This window comes from Pantherophis guttatus, chromosome 2 (assembly GCF_059756535.1).
Source record: "Pantherophis guttatus breed Tessera chromosome 2, ASM5975653v1, whole genome shotgun sequence".
Classification (NCBI taxonomy): domain Eukaryota; kingdom Metazoa; phylum Chordata; class Lepidosauria; order Squamata; family Colubridae; genus Pantherophis; species Pantherophis guttatus.
The window spans coordinates 175073351-175092951 of record NC_142064.1 but is presented as its reverse complement, the minus strand read 5'-3'; the positions used below and the strand labels follow the sequence as shown (position 1 = coordinate 175092951).

The window sequence follows — 19601 nt, the reverse complement described above, 5'->3', positions numbered from 1 at the left end:
AGCATTATAATTGCTAACAGCAGGAGAACCTACCCAGAGTCTACATCTACTTTTCCTTCTCTTTATCGAGTGGTAGGAGGCTGATATCCAAAACAGAATATCACCATCTGTAATTTTCCTAATACAAATCACACGGGGGTTTCTTTATTTACCATATAAATATTGGACTATGTTCTGACATGTTAATTGTAAAAGAGGTAGTGCTAATTTTAAATATGAGCCCTGCTTTAGCCTAAACTAAATCGTAATGCTGTTCTGCTTTGCATCTGTGAACATTTCATTTTAACAGCTTTTAGTTATACAAACAGAGCAGTTAAAACCTGGCTTGCCTCATAAAAGCCTAATGTAGACTAAGCTAAGCATTTTGTTTTGCTGTTAGAACAGTTTATAAGATCTCTCTTGGGACAAACTCTCCCAGATTTCATAAGAAGCAAGAGCATACTATGTTCCAGCAAAGAATATAGCTATAATATTGCAGGTTGCCAATGCTGGAACAAAGCCGGCTAAGGCTGGGAAACAGCAACTAAAAAGTACAATAAGGCACAGTCAAAGCATCCTGGTGATGAGCAATCACTGATTTACATCAAGGATCAACAAGCAAACAGATCACCAACATATGCTTTTGTCAGTTTTATTGTGGCATTTAATATCACACTTGGAAAAGGTAGCAAGAACTGGGATTATAGGAAGTCTTCAATTCACAACCATTCATTTAGTGACTGTTGAAGTTACAATCGTACTTTAAAAAATGACATGACTTTTTCACAACGGTTGCAGCATCCCGTGGTCACATGATCAAAATTTAGACACTTCACAACTGACATGTATTTATGAAGGTAGCAGTATTCCTTGCATCCCTTTAAACAAAGCATTCAAGATGGCTAAAGATCTTTTGCTAAATGTGTGTATTTTATAAATGAAAACTTTGTTTAAAGAAAACTCCAAGATTTATGCATTAGGTTTCAAATCTTGCCACAGAAACATACTGGGAAGATTTCCTTAGTAGTATATGTACAATATTTGTTTCCCTGAGCATATGCACACTTTTTTTTTTCACTACAGTATATCACTGATCTTAAAATAAATACATGATGCCTGCACCTGTTGAAATTTGGCAAAAATTGTAAGGAACAGAGTTAGAAATACTTGTGAGCTAGATTAAAGGCTACCTGCTGACCAGCAATGAGTAATGGTCCTCCACCTTAGAGACTTTAAGACATGTGGACTGTCCAAGGAATTCTGGGAGTTGAAGTCCACATATCTTAGTTGCTAAGATTGAGAAACATTGTTTAGCATCACTAGGTGGCATGTTGAAGACTAGTAGTAGCTCCTGATCCTTAGAACTCTTTGCCTAAAACACAAGGGGATAAGGGATTTCTCCAAGTATTTAGCCACATGTGTGGAGGGTTTTCTTCCCTGTCTCACGTGACTCAAGGCAGCCGCTCAAACACATTACACAATAATCAAAAAATGCCTCTGGCAAAGCTGAGCCAAAAAAACAAGCTGCTGGAAGAAACTGGGATGCAAATGCAAGGCAGCCACTTCAGCAAACTATATCTGAGAAGGCACGCTTCATTTAAAGGAAGTGCTTTGTGCCAGTAATTCCCAACAAAAGTGGACAACAAGGTCCGGCTGAAGAACATTTGTTTTAAGATTCAGCAGATTTCTGACTGGATGTCAGGCGCTGCTTGAAGAAAGTGGTGCTGGTAAGTAATATTTTATCTTTGACTTAAGTTAGAGTGTTTTTTTAAGTAGGGCTTTCAGCCAGAGGCTATGCAAGCAAAAAGTATGGGCAATTTACTGCTAAAGTAAGCGTGCCACCTTAAAACGGTTGATTTCTTGAGGTTTGTATGGCACTGACGGGACATGGGGAGATAAAAGTGCAGTGCAAAAATGCTGAGTTTTAAAGTTGCAGTTGTCTGTTGTGCAAAAAAATAAATAAATAGTGTGCCAAAGAATCGCTGGAATTGTGGCAAGGTCATACATGATCAATGACAAAGGGTGAAATTCTGATGAGCTGAGTTTTGAAATTGAAAAAAAAAAAAGTCAGGCGGCCACGATAGTCCTTAATTTGCACGTTTCTCTCATTGAACTCCACCGATTATTTGTCTTGGATTCTGCGCTCTCATAAACCACCCATTAGATGTCAACCGAGAAGCTGTTTTTAAAATAAAAGATATTAACACCAAAAAATAAAGAAAGCCACCAAATCTTTGCTGTTTCTAGGGAAGGGGTAAAATTAATCCGGAACTAAAATATTCATTTTAAGTAACTAAATAGTAAAACTAAGAGAACAACTGTCACACACACAAAAATAGCCAGAGGGATGTTTGACGTGGCTTTTGTGATACAAATGAAGGGGAGCTTCCTTTCTAATAAGATCCATCTGTTCCCCTTTAGCTGCTAAAAGAAATTTTAAGAGAAGGTTAAAAAATAACAGATAGGTTCGCCTTTCACAACTAATCAAACTATACTCCATTTTAAAACTGTGGGTTTATCTTTTCCCATGCCTTCGGCCAACAAATTTGATACGCTTTTCCCATATACTCACCATTCAACTGGTCAATCTCTTAGACTTTCTAACTGCTCTTGGGCATATCCTGTCTCTTTCTCCTTCCCTCCCCATCTCAAGGAAGAGGGAGGGGTTAAACTGGAGACTAGTAAAATACAGTCCATCCCATTTCCCCCCTCCTTCCCCTGCAAAAAAAGAATTGGCAGGGTTGAAGTTTCCCCCAAAACTGGTGCCAATCTTATTACCGTAGTAATTTCTAAGATTTATGTAGCAATGTATGCTTACCTGTTCAAATGTGCCTTGCATTTTTTCCCCTACTGCTTTCTACATTTGAATTTTAGGAAACCAAAATAACATTGTGTGTGAGTGTGCTGTCTAAAGTTAGTACCATGACACATATTACTACATTTTTCCCAGTAAAAAAATCACCCCAAAATTTACACATTGTTCAGTGGGTAGCTTATGAAACTTTAAAATACAATGATAATCTAAGAGAATATGAAAATCGGTGTCACCAGGTAAATTACATGATAAATTACTTTTTCTTAAGAAAATCTGTAGAAACTATTCTTCCCATTCTCTATTAATGCAGAACCAATTTGTGGGTATAACCTTCTAGTGTGAGATAGCTATGTCTGTTATAAGAAGAGTACTCTGTGCAATCTCACAGTTCTTTTGTTCATGCACCAGCCTCCATGCATAAGGAAAACAAATTCCACTCCTTACTAGGACTGCTGATGTTACCTAGTTTGGGTATTTAACCTTCTGCAAGAAAACAACCAAGCTCAAAGAGCACCAAGGACCTCTCATTTCAACCCTGAGCTACAAAAATTCTCCTTTATTGAAAATAAGTCCCAGAGGGAGACTTTAGGTATGGAAGCCAGATAAGTGACCTTGGACCGGTTCTTCTATCTCAGCCCTTGGAAAAAGGCAGGAGTAAATCACTGCCAAGAAAACACTGTGGACTTGTCTATATACAGATAGTTCTCCACTTACAACACTTTACTTAGTGACCATTCAAAGTTACAATGGCACTGACAAAAAGTGACTTATGACAATTTTTCACACTTATGATCGTGGCAGCGTCCCCATGGTCACCTGATCAAAATTCAGATGTTTGGTAACTGACTCATATTTATGACTGTTACAGTGTCCCGGGGTCATGTGATCACTTTTTGCGACCTGATAAAGTCAATGGGGAAACCAGATTCATTTAACAACCGTTTTACTAATTTAACAACTGCAGTGATTCACTTAACAAATGAGGCCAGAAAGGTCGTAAAATGGGACAAAATTCACTTAACAAATTTCTCAGTTAGCAACATAAATGTTGGGCTCAATTGAGACTCTGCCCACCTGCCTGCACGTAATGCACGAGCACAGAGCATGCACGGAAGGCCGTGCACATGTGCAGAGGAGGACATGCGCGCTCACATTTGCAAACCGGTAGGGAAGGTAAGTGAATCCCACCTCTGCCTGAAACATGTATACTATACAGTATATAGTATTTCCTAAGCAAACAATTCAAAAGAACTCTGATTTCCCTTTCTGCAAATAGAAAGGCCCCTGAACTGGATCCAATCAAACTTCCTGGAGCTGAGGATTTTTTATTTTTTTGCCCCGTCTCCCAGGTATCAGCTTCCCCAGGGTTCCAGAGATGTTCCCCTTCCTGGGAGGGGCCAATATAGAAAATTCTCCAGGTCAAGTTTTTGGTTTATTGTTTGTATGTTTCTTTTAATTATTAAAACATCAATCAGATTCTTTTGTATGTCCAGTTTAGCAACTTTTCCATGTCATTCTTGTAGTCTCTTATCCGTAAGTCCACTTTCAATTCAGTTTGTCTTGTCAAATAAAATTTGTTCCTTTAGAGACATTCTATCCACAGAGGAAGATATTTCTGTTGTCATTGTAGTAACTTCTGACTCCTTTATTCAACAATATCCTTCAATATTTCCAATATTTCAATATTCTGCATCATTTTGTAACTGTTAGTCAAGTTTATACATTCTTCTTTAGTTGAAAGCTTTAGTTCTTTCTAGGGTTCAATATTTGATCCTATTATGTTTTTTACCTTATTATCTTGTATTATTATGTTTGATAATTGCAACATCAAAAGGACATTGCATCTAAAAGCAATTAGCAGGCTTTTTTTTTCTGACTATGGTGCTTTAGAATAAAAACAGTAAGCTGTTAATGCTGTACTCTGTAAGTTGTTTGTTCTCCTTTCCCAGCTCAGGGTATAAACATCAGTTATAATTCTTTGGCAGCCATGGGAAAAACAGATGTTTTCTTTCTTATTCTAAGTTCTAGCTAGCAAGTTTTGTGTTTGAAGTCTAGTGGTTTACTGATGTTTATTTCAACTCTGATTGATTCTGAGAACATCCAAGAGAGGCCTGATACTTTAGAACAGAATGGGGGAGGGGGCTTGGCATCCCCCTGTACTATTTTTCATGATTTCGGTGTGTACAACATGGAATAGAGGAAAATATTGGAGACTAGTCTAAAAACAAAAATCATTTTCAGGGCTCAATTAATCATTCTCTTTCAGTTTCCCACTCTCCTGTGTGGTCTTAACTATGCATATTTTTAAATAGTGAAATTCTGTACATAAAAATAATTCATAATACATTTTTCCAGCAAGCAATTTGCAGTGAAGAAACACATCAGAAACTGTGCTTGATCTCCATTTCTCCCTTTCCCTGAAGACATACAGACTGTTTTATCATTCCTAATTCCTAATCATTAAGCTATTCTAGGCAGTGATTATACTCTGATTTTATATTGTGTGATTTAAACTTAAACCTCCTCCCTTTAACTTGGAGTCAGAAAATTACATTCAAGTGCATCACTTTTTTAAAATACGGTTTCTCTTTTTCTCTGTCACATACACACATTTATATATCTGTGTCTCTTTCTACATGATCTGCACTCTGTCTGATGGTCATTAGTTTGCCAGTCCCAGTTGTAAGCAATTTTTTCATGTCCTAAAAAAAATGTTTTCACCCTTCCGATGGTCAATACTCCCTCTCAATGACTCAAGGGAAATGTTCTCTGCTCTTCCTCTCTAGAGTGTCATTTCACAGCCATGAAAATAATTCTCTCTGCAACTGAAAGAAGGAAATCCAGGCTTAAAAAGGGCAGAAGCTCCTACCCAGGATTGCTATTCAGCAGGTTCTGACAGGTTCTGGAGAACCAGTAGCAGAAATTTTGAGTAGTTCAGAGAACCAGCAAATACCACCTCTGGCTGGCCCCAGAGTAGGGTGGGAATGGAGATTTTGCAATATCCTTCCCCCAGGAGTGGGGAGGGAATGGGGATTTTGCATTATCCTTTCCCTGCCATGCCCACCAAGCCACACCACGCCCACCAAGCCACACCCACAGAACTGGTAGTAAAAAAAATTGGAATTCCACAACTGCTCCTACTAGTGGGGATTCATATTTCTCTGCCACTCCAGAGAAACACCGTAAAACTGTCTCTGCAGTTTTACCCTGGAGCCAACCAATAGTTTCCCCACCTCCACAGAAGTCACACAAGTTGTGGGAACACACTGGATGGCTCCACTCAGAGCACCCAGTCTTCATGTGTTATGAAGGCCCAGAGTTATAAACCTTCTACTCTCTCTTCTTTTCAAACTGTATTTCCTTACCTACAGGAAATTCAGAGTAGATGCCTACAGAAATATGGTACAAAGCTCCCAACATTTGAAATATACAATGGAGGGAAAAATCAATCCTTTTGCTACAAGGGGATACAATAATTTTAAGACATTCTCGCTGAAGATCTCTACCATAAGACAGTAGTTAAAGAGGGAAAGCATTTCCCCAAGCCCAACCAAGCCTTAGCATCCTTGCAATATGTACATATCAGTCATGGTTGGAATAACATAGAAGTAACTGTTCTGAATGTAAACTGCCCCTGCAATTACCTTTTCCTCAATCCCACTGTGGATTTTTTGCTCTGCCTTCTGTATCTCAGTCCAACAACTTCTTCTGTAATCATCTCATCATCTTTCTTGATTCTCTTAGAAGATTCCTTTGAAGCAGTGGCACTTACTGTAGTTCCTAGGAAACTTCTACAAAGGCAGGTTCTGCTGGATTAAATCTGCTTCCTCGATGATCCACTCTTTCAGAATTGGAAGTGTTAATTCCAGGAAAAAAAGCAGATTTTACCTCACTGTCATACATTTTCAGACACTGATACATACTTTACAATCTTTTGCCTCCTGAGAACATTCCACAAAAACTTTTGTTGACAATAACATGGTCTAATATACCTGAGTTATCAGGCTGCAGTACTTACTAGAAAAAGGAGGGGGGGAAATGGTATAGGATTAACAACCAGGAATAATCCTTCTATAGTATATACCAGTGATGGCTAACCTTTTTGCTATTGCGTGCCAAAAGCGGGGGGAGTGTAGGGGGTTGCGCGTGCGTGTGCCCACACCCATAATTCAATGCGCCCCTCCCCCCACGCATGCACCTGCGCCGCCCCCTGTGTTCCCCTTGCTTTCGGCACACAATGCCACAGTGGGCCCGGTAGGCACATTTCTCACCCTCCCCAGGCTCCAGGGGCTTTCTTGGAGCCTGGGGAGGGCGAAAACAGCCTTCCCCACTCCCCTGGAGGCCAGAAACAGCCTGTTTCCCAACTTCTGGTGGGCCCGGAAGGCTAGAAAATCAGCTGGCTGGCACGTGCATGTGTGCTGGAGCTGATCTAGGGCAATGCTCGTGTGCCCACAGATATGGCTCCATGTGCCACCTGTGGCATGCGTGCCATAGGTTCACCATCACGGGTATATACCTTTAGTTATCTACTGTTCCCATCTAAAACTATCCAAACACATTCTGATGATCACTCCCAGGCCAATGCAATTTTTTTTCTTGCTTGCATAAAGCTATATATTTTGTTACAGATAATTGCCCAATCTAAAATAGAAATAACAACAAAGGAAGTAGAGCCTGTGTTGGGTGCCAGCTCTGCTGCTCCCCCTTCCCCATATCTAGTCTGACAACCTCATTTCAGGACCTAATAATATTCAAACCTTTACAAATTGATGTATTTACTTATCTTCCAATATGATACACACTATTACTTTCTATCAGTGCCCCACTATTTTCTGCATGTATTATTTCATTCATTTGTTTATTAATTTACATCCCTCATTTTTGAAGAGGCCACAAAGCATACTTGGGATCTCCCCTACTTTTATATGTTCATCATGACACAATGAGGTTGGACACTGAGAAAGAGTGAAGGGCCCCAAATCATCCATGAACTCTATGGTTGAGAAGGGACTTGAACCTAGATTTTCCCATAACTTTGGCCACTGCATTATGCTGGGGTAGTCTCAATATACTAGTCAGGTAGGTTAGTCTACAAATTCTACCAAGGAAAGAAAAAAAGAAAGATATTGGTGCAAATCTGAAATAAGTGAGGAAGCATTTCAGCCTTTCAGAGAAGCAGACACTGTTATTACCCATTTAAAGAAGGCAACTATAAAAACAAATTTCAATAAGAGCTCTTCAAAACTTTCCATTTTGTATCTTGTGGCTTGCAAAAACAGACTTGCTAAAGAAAAATCCCACTATTTGCATAAATCAGCTATCCAATAGAGAGAGTGAATTTGTATGTTACTACTTAACAATTGCTTGAGAAATGACCATTATTAATAACATAATCCACTTCCTTTAATTTCTTCATTTCATATTAATGCTTATAATTCCATCAGCTATCAATTAGATCTGTGCTTCTAACACAGGTAACATTGCATGTGTTGGATTATGTGGGCTCTAGTGCTGTACTTAAAAGCTGCTGCCAGAATAGATAGTCCTGAAATGCCAAAAGTGTCCTTCTTGGGGGGAGGGGTGCTTTCTGCAGCAGTTTATCAAAACCACACTTCTGAAAAGATTTTAGGATGCATTCCTAATTCCTCTGAGCCCCAACCTTATTACGTAACATGTTCCACTCCTGTAATGCTCCTGCCAGCCCTAGCTGTTTCTTGCAACACGCACCCATAATTGCTTCTGATTCATTTCCTGCAGGTATCACCATGATCTTCCTTTTTCTGGTTGCCTGGATTGCTCCCTGTATAGTTAATCAATTTCTCAGTAGCTTTGCCAAAGCAGACGTTCAGAAAAATTCCAAGGAAATAATTTGCAGTGTGCTAGGACCACAAGGCCCTCCGGGTGCTCCCGGAGCTCCGGGTGCTCCTGGGAATATAGGGAGGATGGGTTTTCCAGGAAAAGATGGACGAGATGGAGAAGACGGACAGAAAGGAGAGCCAGGGGATGAAGGTAAGAGATTCTTTTTCAAGATACTTTTCTACCTCAGAAGGAATCCCAAAAAGAATGGGGAAATCTAAATCGGCCATTACAGTACTAAATCCATTTTCTTTCATAAGACCAGTGGTGGGATTCAGCCAATTTGCACCACTTCGGGAGAACCGGTTGTTAACTTTCTGAGCAGTTTGGCAAACTGGTTGTTGGAAGAAATCATTAGGGCAGAGAACCGGTTGTTAAATTACTTGAATCCCACCACTGCATAAGACCTTCCTACATAGCAGCTCTCTCCAAAATCAAATTAAGGAAGAATGCCATTTTTTAATATATTTGAACAACCAAAGTGTTAGTTGTGGCATCTTAGTGCAGTTTATTATTTCAGAAGTCCATAATCATAACTTATGATAGAGGTGCAACAAATGTCATTTAGAGGCTTCAGGCAGCCCACCAGCTTTACTCTTTTATGGAATCACAAAACTTCCCAGAGCAGCTGGGGTTGAAACTTTAGACCTTTGGGGAGTGGAGTTTAAATAGCAAAATGTTTTTTCCCCCAGATTTATAGCTGTTTAAAGCAAGGGTCCCAACCCGCCAGGCCATGGCCCGGAATCAGGCCATGCGAACAAAGCTCCACTTGCACACGCGGCAGGCAAGCACGTGCACACGTGAAGCTCCATTTGCACAAATGAAGTGGACTGCCACCAGTCCACAAAGCCAGAAAGTTTGGGAACTGCTGGTTTAAGGCATATATCATGTCTTTTTTTAAAAAAAACAAAAAACAACCCAAAACTCTTTCCCAAAGCAGGTTTTGAACCTGTTCATTTTGGGAACAATGTGACATATTATGAAAAGTGTGATATGGTCTGCCACATGACAGATGTTACATTCACCAATTATTGTTGTTGTTAGTTGCGAAGTCGTGTCCGACCCATCGCGATCCCATGGACAACATTCCTCCAGGCCTTTCTGTCCTCTACCATCCTCTGGAGTCCATTTAAGGTCACACCTACTGCTTCAGTGACTCCATCCAGCCACCTCATTCTCTGCCATCCTGTTCTTCTTTTGCCCTCAATCTTTCCCACCATTAGGCTCTTTTCCAGTGAGTCCTTCCTTCTCATTAGGTGGCCAAATATTTGAGTTTCATCTTCAGGATGTGGCCTTCTAAAGAGCAGTTAGGGTTGATCTCCTGTAGGACTGACCGGTTTGATCACCTTGCAGTCCAAGGGACTCGCAGGAGTCTTCTCCAGCACCATAGTTCAAAGGACTCAATTCTTTGACACTCAGCCTTTCTTATGGTCCAACTTTCACAGCCATACATTGTAACTGGGAAATTCATAGCCTTGACTATATATGCACTTTTGTTGGCAGGGTAATGTCTCTGCTTTTTAGTATGCTGTCTAGATTTACCATAGCTTTCCTCCCCAGGAGCAAGCGTCTTTTAATTTCTTGGCTGTGGTCCCCATTTGCGGTGATCTTGGAGCCCAGGAAAATAAAATCAATTATAGGTTGCACAATTAACTATTGGCTTGAATTGGCATGTTAATTAGCATTACCATGCTAATTCAAGCAGGGGTTAACCCTGTTTACAAACCATAATGGCTTGTTTACATGAGTTTGCACTTCATATTCAGCACATTGTGGAACCCCAGACAATAAAACATAGATATCATTGTCAAATAGTCTATTCTATATCTCCATCAGAAATGAGATGAGTGGTAGGAGGTGATTCCTTACCTTTAAATAGCAAGTAAAAACAGTCTACCCAGGTATATGTTTGAAGGAGGGAGACAAAATGACCAAAGAAGGACTTTGGGGTGCTCTGTATTTTTAATTTTAACTGAGCTTTTTATCAGCTGGACATGTTTGGGCAGGCTTTAGATGGTTCAGTTCACGTTTTGTTAAATAAATAAAAAAAATACAGTATATATTAAATGAAACTGAAAGGACACATATTAATATTCTGTCTGGCTCCTAGGCCTGCTCAGGGATGATATAGAGGAGAAGGCTTGTGTCTGGAATGATGAGGCCAAATTGGGCTGTAATTGTATTGTCTGGCTGACTTTGTTTATAAATAGAAATTATCTAACTCTTAGTTAGATGAAGCATAAACTTCCTGCCAACAGAACTCCTAACCATTAACAAAAGGAGCAGCCTTTTTGCAGCTTTTCGGACTATCAAATGTTCTAATGCCTATGTTTTTGTGAGCTGTAGTTATCAGATACACAGAGCAGCTGGACTGATGAAGGGTTTAAACTGGATTTTTTTTTCATCCTAGTGTTTTTCTGTAAGTGCAGGGTCCACTTTTTTCAAATCAACCAAGCTTCAATCTTTTGACTGCAACAGAAATTAACCTACTGGTTTACCACTAGAGCTGACGTCATGGGCTAAGAGAGAGTGATTGGTCCAAAGTCATTCAGCCAGCTTTCATGCCTGTGGCAAGACTAGAACTCACAGTCTGTCAGTTTCTAGCCAGGTGCCTTAACCACCACTTAAACTGGCTCTCAAATGATTTATTATAGGATTTAAATAAGGACGAGATGGGGAAAACAGGATGTTTATGGAAATACAACTTACATGCAGGACAAATTACAGCTCATTTACCAATGAACATGTGTAATGTGTTAGAAATATTTTTGTTGAGACCTTCTGAGATAACTTTAAACCTTTTGATGAAAATTCAGCAATCTGTCACTCAATTGTGTTGGCAAAATTTGTTTGTTTCCAAAATGGCCACATGTAATCTTTATTAAAAGTGTACACTTTTTAATTAAAAAAAATTGTTTCATGGAAAAATCAGACTCCTCCCAATTTTCAGCTTTCTTAGATTAACATGGTGCTCCTTCTACAAGCTCCTCACTTAGAGGGGACTTTGAAATCCATTGAGTTTTGTACTGTTAGTAGAAAGAGGATTTTCACCAATTACATTCTTCCTCCTAAAAAATATTCGCCAGAAGGTTGACAGAGCTTTCAATACAATAAGGGTGTGGAAAGCAAAAGAATTGGCAAGAAGAATTTCCCAGCCCACCCACTTTCAGAGAGTGGAAATTGTTGAATGCAATTTCACTTGGGATCCTTCCATTTGCACCAAAACTCTAATCCAAACTCTAATTAATATACAATTACAGTAATAACTGCAAATATGAACAATAATTCAACTGGGAGTTTTAGCATACTGTTAACTGTTTCTTATGTTGTATCTTTCTGCTAGAAAGATTCTACTTTTAATATTTTTTTATTAATTTTCATTATAAAATCAAAGGAAAAAACAAAAGTACAAAGAGAGAAGAAAAAAGTAATGACTTCTGGCTTTGTTTGATGCAGTAGATTACCAAAAAAAAGTTTGTATTAGAGATATTGATTCCAATCCCACAGAACAATAAGCCAGAATTTTAAAACCATGGTTTGTTCATCAAGCTGCAGTGGTTTCATTTATACATTCAGTAATAGTTTAGATATCATGACAAACCCAAAACAAAATAAACTCTATTGTAACTTTGCAGGATGCGAGAATCCTTCCCCTACCCCTCTTTTTTTTATGTCAGCTACCTATCTAGAAGAGAATATATTTTCTCCACATTTTCTAATGGAATGACCAGGACGAAAGAGATGGGGATACAGTTCCCATAAAATAATGCAGTTCAAAACTTCCCAATAGACAGCCCTTTTTTTATGCTTCCTGGGTTGCAGAACCAGTTTTGGCCCTCTGGTTGCTGCTTCCAAAAGATCCATGAGTCCCTTGTATGATTACTCATTGAGGTTGTGTTTTCTCGTAGGTACCCAAGGCAGGACGGGAAATCCAGGCCAGCCAGGATCAAAAGGGAAACCAGGAGCCATTGGCAAAGCTGGTCTCCGTGGTTTAAAAGGCCCCAAGGGCCCCACTGGAAAAAGCGGGGGCCCTGGAAAGAAAGGTCCCCGAGGAGGCCAAGGAGACCTTGGGATGTCTGGCCCTTGCAAATGCAATGTCAAGAAAGCCAAATCAGCTTTCTCTGTTGCTGTGACCAAAAGTTACCCAAAAGAGAGACTGCCCATCAAATTTGATAGGATCCTCATGAATGAAGGTGGAAATTACAACGCTTCAAGTGGGAAATTTATATGCAACATCCCCGGCGTCTATTATTTCACTTATGATATCACACTGGCCAATAAACACTTGGCTATTGGGTTGGTGTATAATGGTCAGTACAAGATAAAGACATTTGATGCCAATACCGGGAATCATGACATTGCTTCTGGATCGACAATCCTTTCCCTAAAGCAGAAGGATGAGGTGTGGCTGCAAATATTTTACTCAGAACAGAATGGGCTGTTCTATGATCCCTACTGGACAGATAGCATTTTTACTGGCTTTATGATATACGCCGATCAGGATTATCTCAATGATCTATAAAGGGGGCTGCCAATCTCAATCAACTTAATGGGAGACAAGAAGCATGGGAAATTATGTACGTTTATCTTTGAAAAAGTTCTTCAGCCACAAAAGCAGGCCTAAGAGGACAATGGCCTACAACTCCTCCAATATTTATATAATTAATCTAAACCTTGGGGTTTCTTTGTCTCAGATGGTACAGACGCTTTATTCTTTTTCATAGACATGCATTCACAAATGATTTCCAAATGAGAAGGAAGGGGAGAAAAAGAGATAACTTTTTATTGGTGGATATGACTCCACAATCTGGTTGGGAAGCCGCCTGTGGTCCTCAGTATACGAGATGCTTATTATCAATGCCCTTTTTCTGCAAAACACAAAAGAAAGAAATTTTAACTTATACCAACCAATACTGATGCTCCTTCTCTAAAGCAGAAAGAGATAGAAAGTACATATCCTGTACTGTAAATGATGGTCAGACATTACTGAAACTAGAGCTGAATTTATCTGCCTATTTTCTGATTGCCTGCATAGAAGGACAATTGCCGTTGAGCATTTCAGGAATGTGCCTTTCAACAATGCTTTCTTTAATCAGGGAACCCATAGATGCATCTGGAGTTCTTCTGTTGGTAAAGCATGTGTTCCATTGCTAGAAGTTATGGCTACTCCCCTAAATTTGCCCATCACTACAGCAAGCCTCTCTTTATCACCCTACATGTTTTTAATAACACCAAAAGGATCTGATGTGCTAAAAAAAATAGTGCTACTATTAAAAAGTTACAAATATTAACAAATATTCCATTTTCCCTGAAAAATCTCCTTTCTTCTATGAGCAAATACAAATGGTATTTGGTTGTCAAACCAAATAAATAAGTCAGTAGAGAATTAGCTTTAAAATGTTTAAAGAATCAAATGTGCCATTGATTATTCTACACATGATTCTGTTTCATTAGGAACTAATTATATGTTGGTTAACAAAGCATTAGAGGGTGGTATAATTGGAATCCTGTAATAATGGCTTGATCTAAAGCTCTCCTGAGAAGGGGATACTAGATTTACACTCCATTATTGCCTGTTCATGATGCCAGTACTCACGGGCAAAATAGAATTAATTGGACAATTTTATACTGCAATAGCATGTTAGTGCTGCAGACTACAATAGTACAATAGCAAGAAAGTTAAAATGGGGAAAGGCTACCTTAATCTAGAATCTAAATTTTTCTGATTTTTTAAATATTTAATTTCTTAATCTCCCTATTCTCTTTCTAAGCATTGAGAATTTATTTTCAATTTGCCATAAACCATTTCATTTGGAAATACCCAAAGCTAAGGGATAGCCAAATACTTGCAATTGCTCTTGACTTGGATTGACCAGGAGAAAGGGTTTGTTTGCTTAACAGTTCATTAACAAAGCATTGTTTTGAAAGCTCTAGAAGACCATATCCCCAGATGGTTTCTTATAACACACAATTTTTTATTTGTTCATTTTTCTACTTTAAGTCTCTGTGGTTGGTAGATATTCTCATGAATGGCTCTATGGAAGCAATGTACACGAAAAGTCAGTATTTTACAGCACTTTGGGATCAGACCCAAGCCAGACTAATTTCAAGATTTCAATACAATTTGGGAGTTTTCTGCTCTTTCCTCTCCTCTCTTTTGCTATCCTGCCAGGTACCCAAAGGATCTGCCTGGGTATGTAGGACATAGCCATCTCCTCCTGCCCATCTCTCATTCACAAGGAAGAAAGGAGAACCTTCTGCTAGTCTTAAGACCAGAGTGTGACTGTTTAACATGCTCCTGAAACAGCAGAAAATCTCATCCAAGAGCTGAGGGCTTAACTTGGCTAATTCATAATGTTTTCTATGGCTTCTCAGCTGCAGGTTTTTCATTCATGCCTTAAGTTATGCTTCAGATATTAGATAATGATATATGTGGCCAGATTTTCTAAGTCAGGGTTCCTGATTTCCCAAAACCTAAGGGATAGCCAAATAATTGCAATTGCTCTTGACTTGACAGAGGCTTCACCAGGATTTTCAATAAACTAAAATTATTCAGGAAGTTATAGTCATGTTGTGAAGCCCTTCATAAATGTTTAAGAACATTTAATGAATCAAAGCAAACTAGAATCAAACTACAAGCATTTCATTTTTTTCAGAGATCTCTCTGACCACAAATCTTTAAATAAACCAGTAGGCCAATTTAAATCAGGTTCTGTTAATATCGTGCTGTGGACTACACAATAAAAACTGCTGTTATAACAAGGAATACTATATGTTATGATAAAAATTAAAAGAATTTAATTAAAAGCTATTGAAAAGCCATTTATAAAGTATGCTAACAGGGAGTACAGACCACAATAATTTATTTTCCTGTTAATAGCACGATTGATTTTACGCATTTCCCATGCTATGGAAGCCAGTAGTAGCTTTTTAGCTAGCATTTAACACCAATGTAAGAATTGAATTCAAGATCATGGGAACAGAACACCTAACAAATGGGACATTCAAATTTCAGATATTTGAATAAAAATCACCTATATCACCACAAAGTAACCCTATCAGCACAACCTGCATTTTTATAGATGAAGCAACATTTAAGAAGCCTAGGACTGAACAAGGCATTCAGCTACCATAATATGCTTTGAAATTGTGTTTCAAAATTGCCATACTGTAACTTCCTATTAGATCACCATATAGTCATTTAGGGACCTTCCAGACATCTAATATTTTTCCCATTACAAAATGTGATGTTGTATGGTTTATAGAGTGAATATCTCCAACGTATGGGATATGCTACCTAAATATTGCATTGATTTAACAATGTTAAGTAATAATTACAAGCAAGAACCAATTTCAGACTACCTAGTCCAATATAATGAATTCAGTTTGTGCAAAGAGGCCTTAAGCCCTATATTGAGTGCAGGTAGTGGGGGAATTTAAGTGGATTCTAAATCTTGGGCTTGATTTTTGACAAGCTATTGGGAGCTCTGTGTTCTGATCTAATGGAAACCATAAACAGTTGATCTCTACAGTTCTGCAGACCTTCTTACTAGTCTATTTTTCCATCGATGGCAATGCTTGCCTCACCCTTTCTCCTGGATCCAGCTAGCCATTATTCTCTTTCCCTCCCCTTCCCTCTCCCCTTCCCCTCCCTTCAGGATCCTGTTCCTGAGTCATGTCTCTTCCTGTATGTATTGTTTAAACATATCTGCCTTTCCCCATCCCATGGATACAATTATAAGTAAAAGCACTTAATTGAAAAATTATCAGAATGCTAGCATTTTACCTTCCCACTCAAATGAATAGAGGAATAGTGTTATGTGGCTAGGAAACCTTTACAAGATTTCTTTCCTCTTCGAGCTTCTCCTGTGTTTGCATACGACCAGAAACATACACACCAATGCTGTACTTATACCAAAAGACATTGATGGGTCCAGGCCAGTGGTGGGTTGCTACCGGTTCGTCCTGGATCAGGCGAATGGGTAGCAGTGGCGGGAGGCTCTGCCCACCCGCCTGGACATCTCTGCGCATGCGCAGAAGCATCACACGCACCCATGAACAAACCGGTAGTGAACAAAATTTAAACCCACAACTGGTGCAGGCTGTAGGAATTTATCTTATTTCCTTTTTCTGTGGGGTTGGATATTGTTTCTATATCTGGCAGTAACTCTGGGTTGGGATAAAGTGCTGTGGAAGTGCCCAGATGAAGTTAATCAGAAGGGAAAAAACAATAAACGATAGTTGGTAACTTTGAGCCTTTGCCAAAACAATTAAAATGTCACATAGCTAAGGGCAATGTTCCAAATTCCACAGGGTTTTCACCAGGCTGAATTATTGATCAAAACCAAGGAAGCGGGAGAAAACTAACAGAAAAATTATAAAGTAGAGGAAAATAATTTTCTATTTTTGGAAGAAATGTCCATCTGGGTTCAGTTCCAAGTGGGGAAAAAGACACTGGATTCAATGGAAGTTTCTTGGAAAGAAGGTGTATTGATGAACAGGATCACATGGCTTGAGTTCCTGAACGGAAAAGGGCAGAGATGTTGAGAGTGCCTTGGTTTTATGCCCTCTGTTGGGCTTTGAATTTGAGGTTGTATTCTGATTGGTTGTCAGATTCCCATGGGGCCATGCAGGAGCAACTCTGTAGGCTGTGTTTTGAGTCCAAGTTTGGTTGAGCCTTGCTGAGTGATGTAATCTTTCCAGGTCCCATGTGAGATGGGTAGAGGGCTAATCCTACCTTTGTTGAATCTCGGGTTAGGGCATTTGCCTATGAATAGACCTAGCTATCTCTTTATCTCTTAAGTGTGGATATCTGCTGTGGGCTATTGAGGATGGTGGGGGCTATTAAAAGTGAGTCTGTTTCCTGCCTAAAAACATGTTTCTCCATTTCTCATCCAGCAGATAACAGAAATGAAATTTGCCTATGGCTTTGCAAAATTTTATAATAAAATATTGCTACCGTGTTTCCCTGAAAATAAGACCCTGTCTTATATTTTTTTGAACCCTGAAATAAGCGCTTGGCCTTATTGCCATGCGGTCAAAAGCCTGATTGGGCTTATTATCAGGGGATGTCTTATTTTGGGGAAAACAAGGTAGATATGACTTTCTTACTGAAGAAATACATTGGCATGTTCTTGCTTCCTTGCTTCAGCTGACCCAAAAGCCGTTTGTCAGGCAGAAGATGTTTATGTATCTCTATACACCAGAAGCAGAAAAATAAGAAATCCTCCCAAGTAAATAATGCATATGTCCACCCAAAGTAATTATACAGCTGGAGGAGGATGACAGTGTAAAAAGGTACAAATGTTTTATGATTTCAGCTCAAAAATGTGTCTTCTTTAAAAGATGAACCATTTCATTCAGACACAAAATAAATATATATTTTGCTAGCTTTTTATATGTACTACTGATGTTTTATCCTGATAGTTCTTGCAAATCTAAATTGAATTTACTTGGTAAGGGAGGAAAAGAAAAGCAGAAACTCAGCAAAGTATTGGCCAAATAACCTACCACCGTTCTGAAGCTTCACAACAGTGCTCATTGCACAAGGCAATTCAGAAACTAAACAAATAGTGGCCTCTTTACTTTCCTTTGTGCAAAATGCTGACCCAGAAATATGATTTTGAATTAGTAATTAAAGCTGTTTTCAAAACAGAACTAGAGGAGTGTTTTAGCCCATGTTCTTAATGCACGCTTGCAAATAACTGAAACGTCAGATGGTTTTCCATTTGCACGTCTATGTTCTGGAAATTTGTATCTTCTGTAAACATAAAAAGCCTGTTGCCTCTCTCATATTTCCTGGGGCTCTTTGAAGTGTGCCACTAATGATACATTCCAGATGAATCAAGATTGAGGCAGGGGAATGTTGTCCCCCACACACTAGAGGTGGCATATTAACTTTTACAGTGGAAAGATTCCCATACATACACATGATATGTGGGTGACAAAGCTACAGCTACCTCTTAAAAATGGTCTGATGTTTTTCAATTTTTTAGCTACATCAGTACGTCCTTTTGGAGACTGCGGACTTCTACAAGAAGCATTTAAATTCAAAGTAAGGAACTCTGTATCTGTTACCCGTAGTATTCATATTCTTTATATGAAGTGCTCTGACCGCAGAAAAAGAGATGTTTCATATTTTCTTCTTTGATGTGAGCTCTACTCTCTTCCTACAATCTACAAGCACATTGAAAAGATTTCACTATTACTTGTAAACATATGAACAAAGATAAGCATGTCTTGGCTAGATATCTCTGCTATTGGCATGCAAGGTGACTTACCTTTAAGCAACCTAGAAGGCTTCTCCTGGGTATTCCAAGATTCTGTTGTTTTGACAGTTGGGCAGTTGTGAGATGTTCTCAAGAGATCAACTTAGAAGGAGTTTGCCTTTTTTACTGATCTCATGTTTGGTAACTATTTCAGTTATTTTCTCTCTCACACATACACACGCTCACTATTCTTTTAAAAGTCATAGGCAATGATGCTTTTATGTTCCTTAGTAGTACCGGTATGTATATATTAATATTAAGTACTACTGTTTACGTTTGGTGAGTTACTAAGTCTAGCTATAATCTCTTCTCTACATTGTTATGAATCAACCTTACAAATCTACAAGAGAAGCTGTGTGCAAGTCAGCACTATAGTGAAACTCTAGAACAGTGTTGGTGAACCTTTTTGGCACCAAGCGCGCGCACATGCGCAGGAGCACTGGAAACCGGAAGAGCAGTTCCCAGGAAGCTGGCCTTCCGGTTTCCAGCGTGCGCATGCGTGCTGGTCACCTGGTCTTCCAGCTTCTGATGTGCATGCACACATGAAGATCAGCTGGCCGGCATGCATGTGTGCGCTGGAACCCAGAAGAGCAACGGGCAATGGCTGGCATGCCCAGAGAGATGGCTCTGTGTGCCATAGGTTCGCCATCACGGCTCTAGAAGGTAAAGTATAATGTATCCAA

The 19601-nt window shown here is 39.2% G+C and overlaps 1 protein-coding gene across 1 annotated transcript; it reads left to right on the top strand.

The window, feature by feature from the left end:
- Nucleotides 1–1300: 1300 nt before the first annotated feature.
- On the top strand, nt 1301–13947 carry C1QTNF2 (C1q and TNF related 2). The gene is made up of 3 exons (XM_034406492.2): nt 1301–1706; nt 8552–8803; nt 12559–13947. The coding sequence occupies exons 2-3, from the start codon at nt 8560–8562 to the stop codon at nt 13170–13172; spliced, it is 858 nt and encodes a 285-aa protein (XP_034262383.1). The 5' UTR covers nt 1301–1706; nt 8552–8559; the 3' UTR covers nt 13173–13947.
- The last annotated feature ends 5654 nt before the right edge of the window (nt 13948–19601 follow it).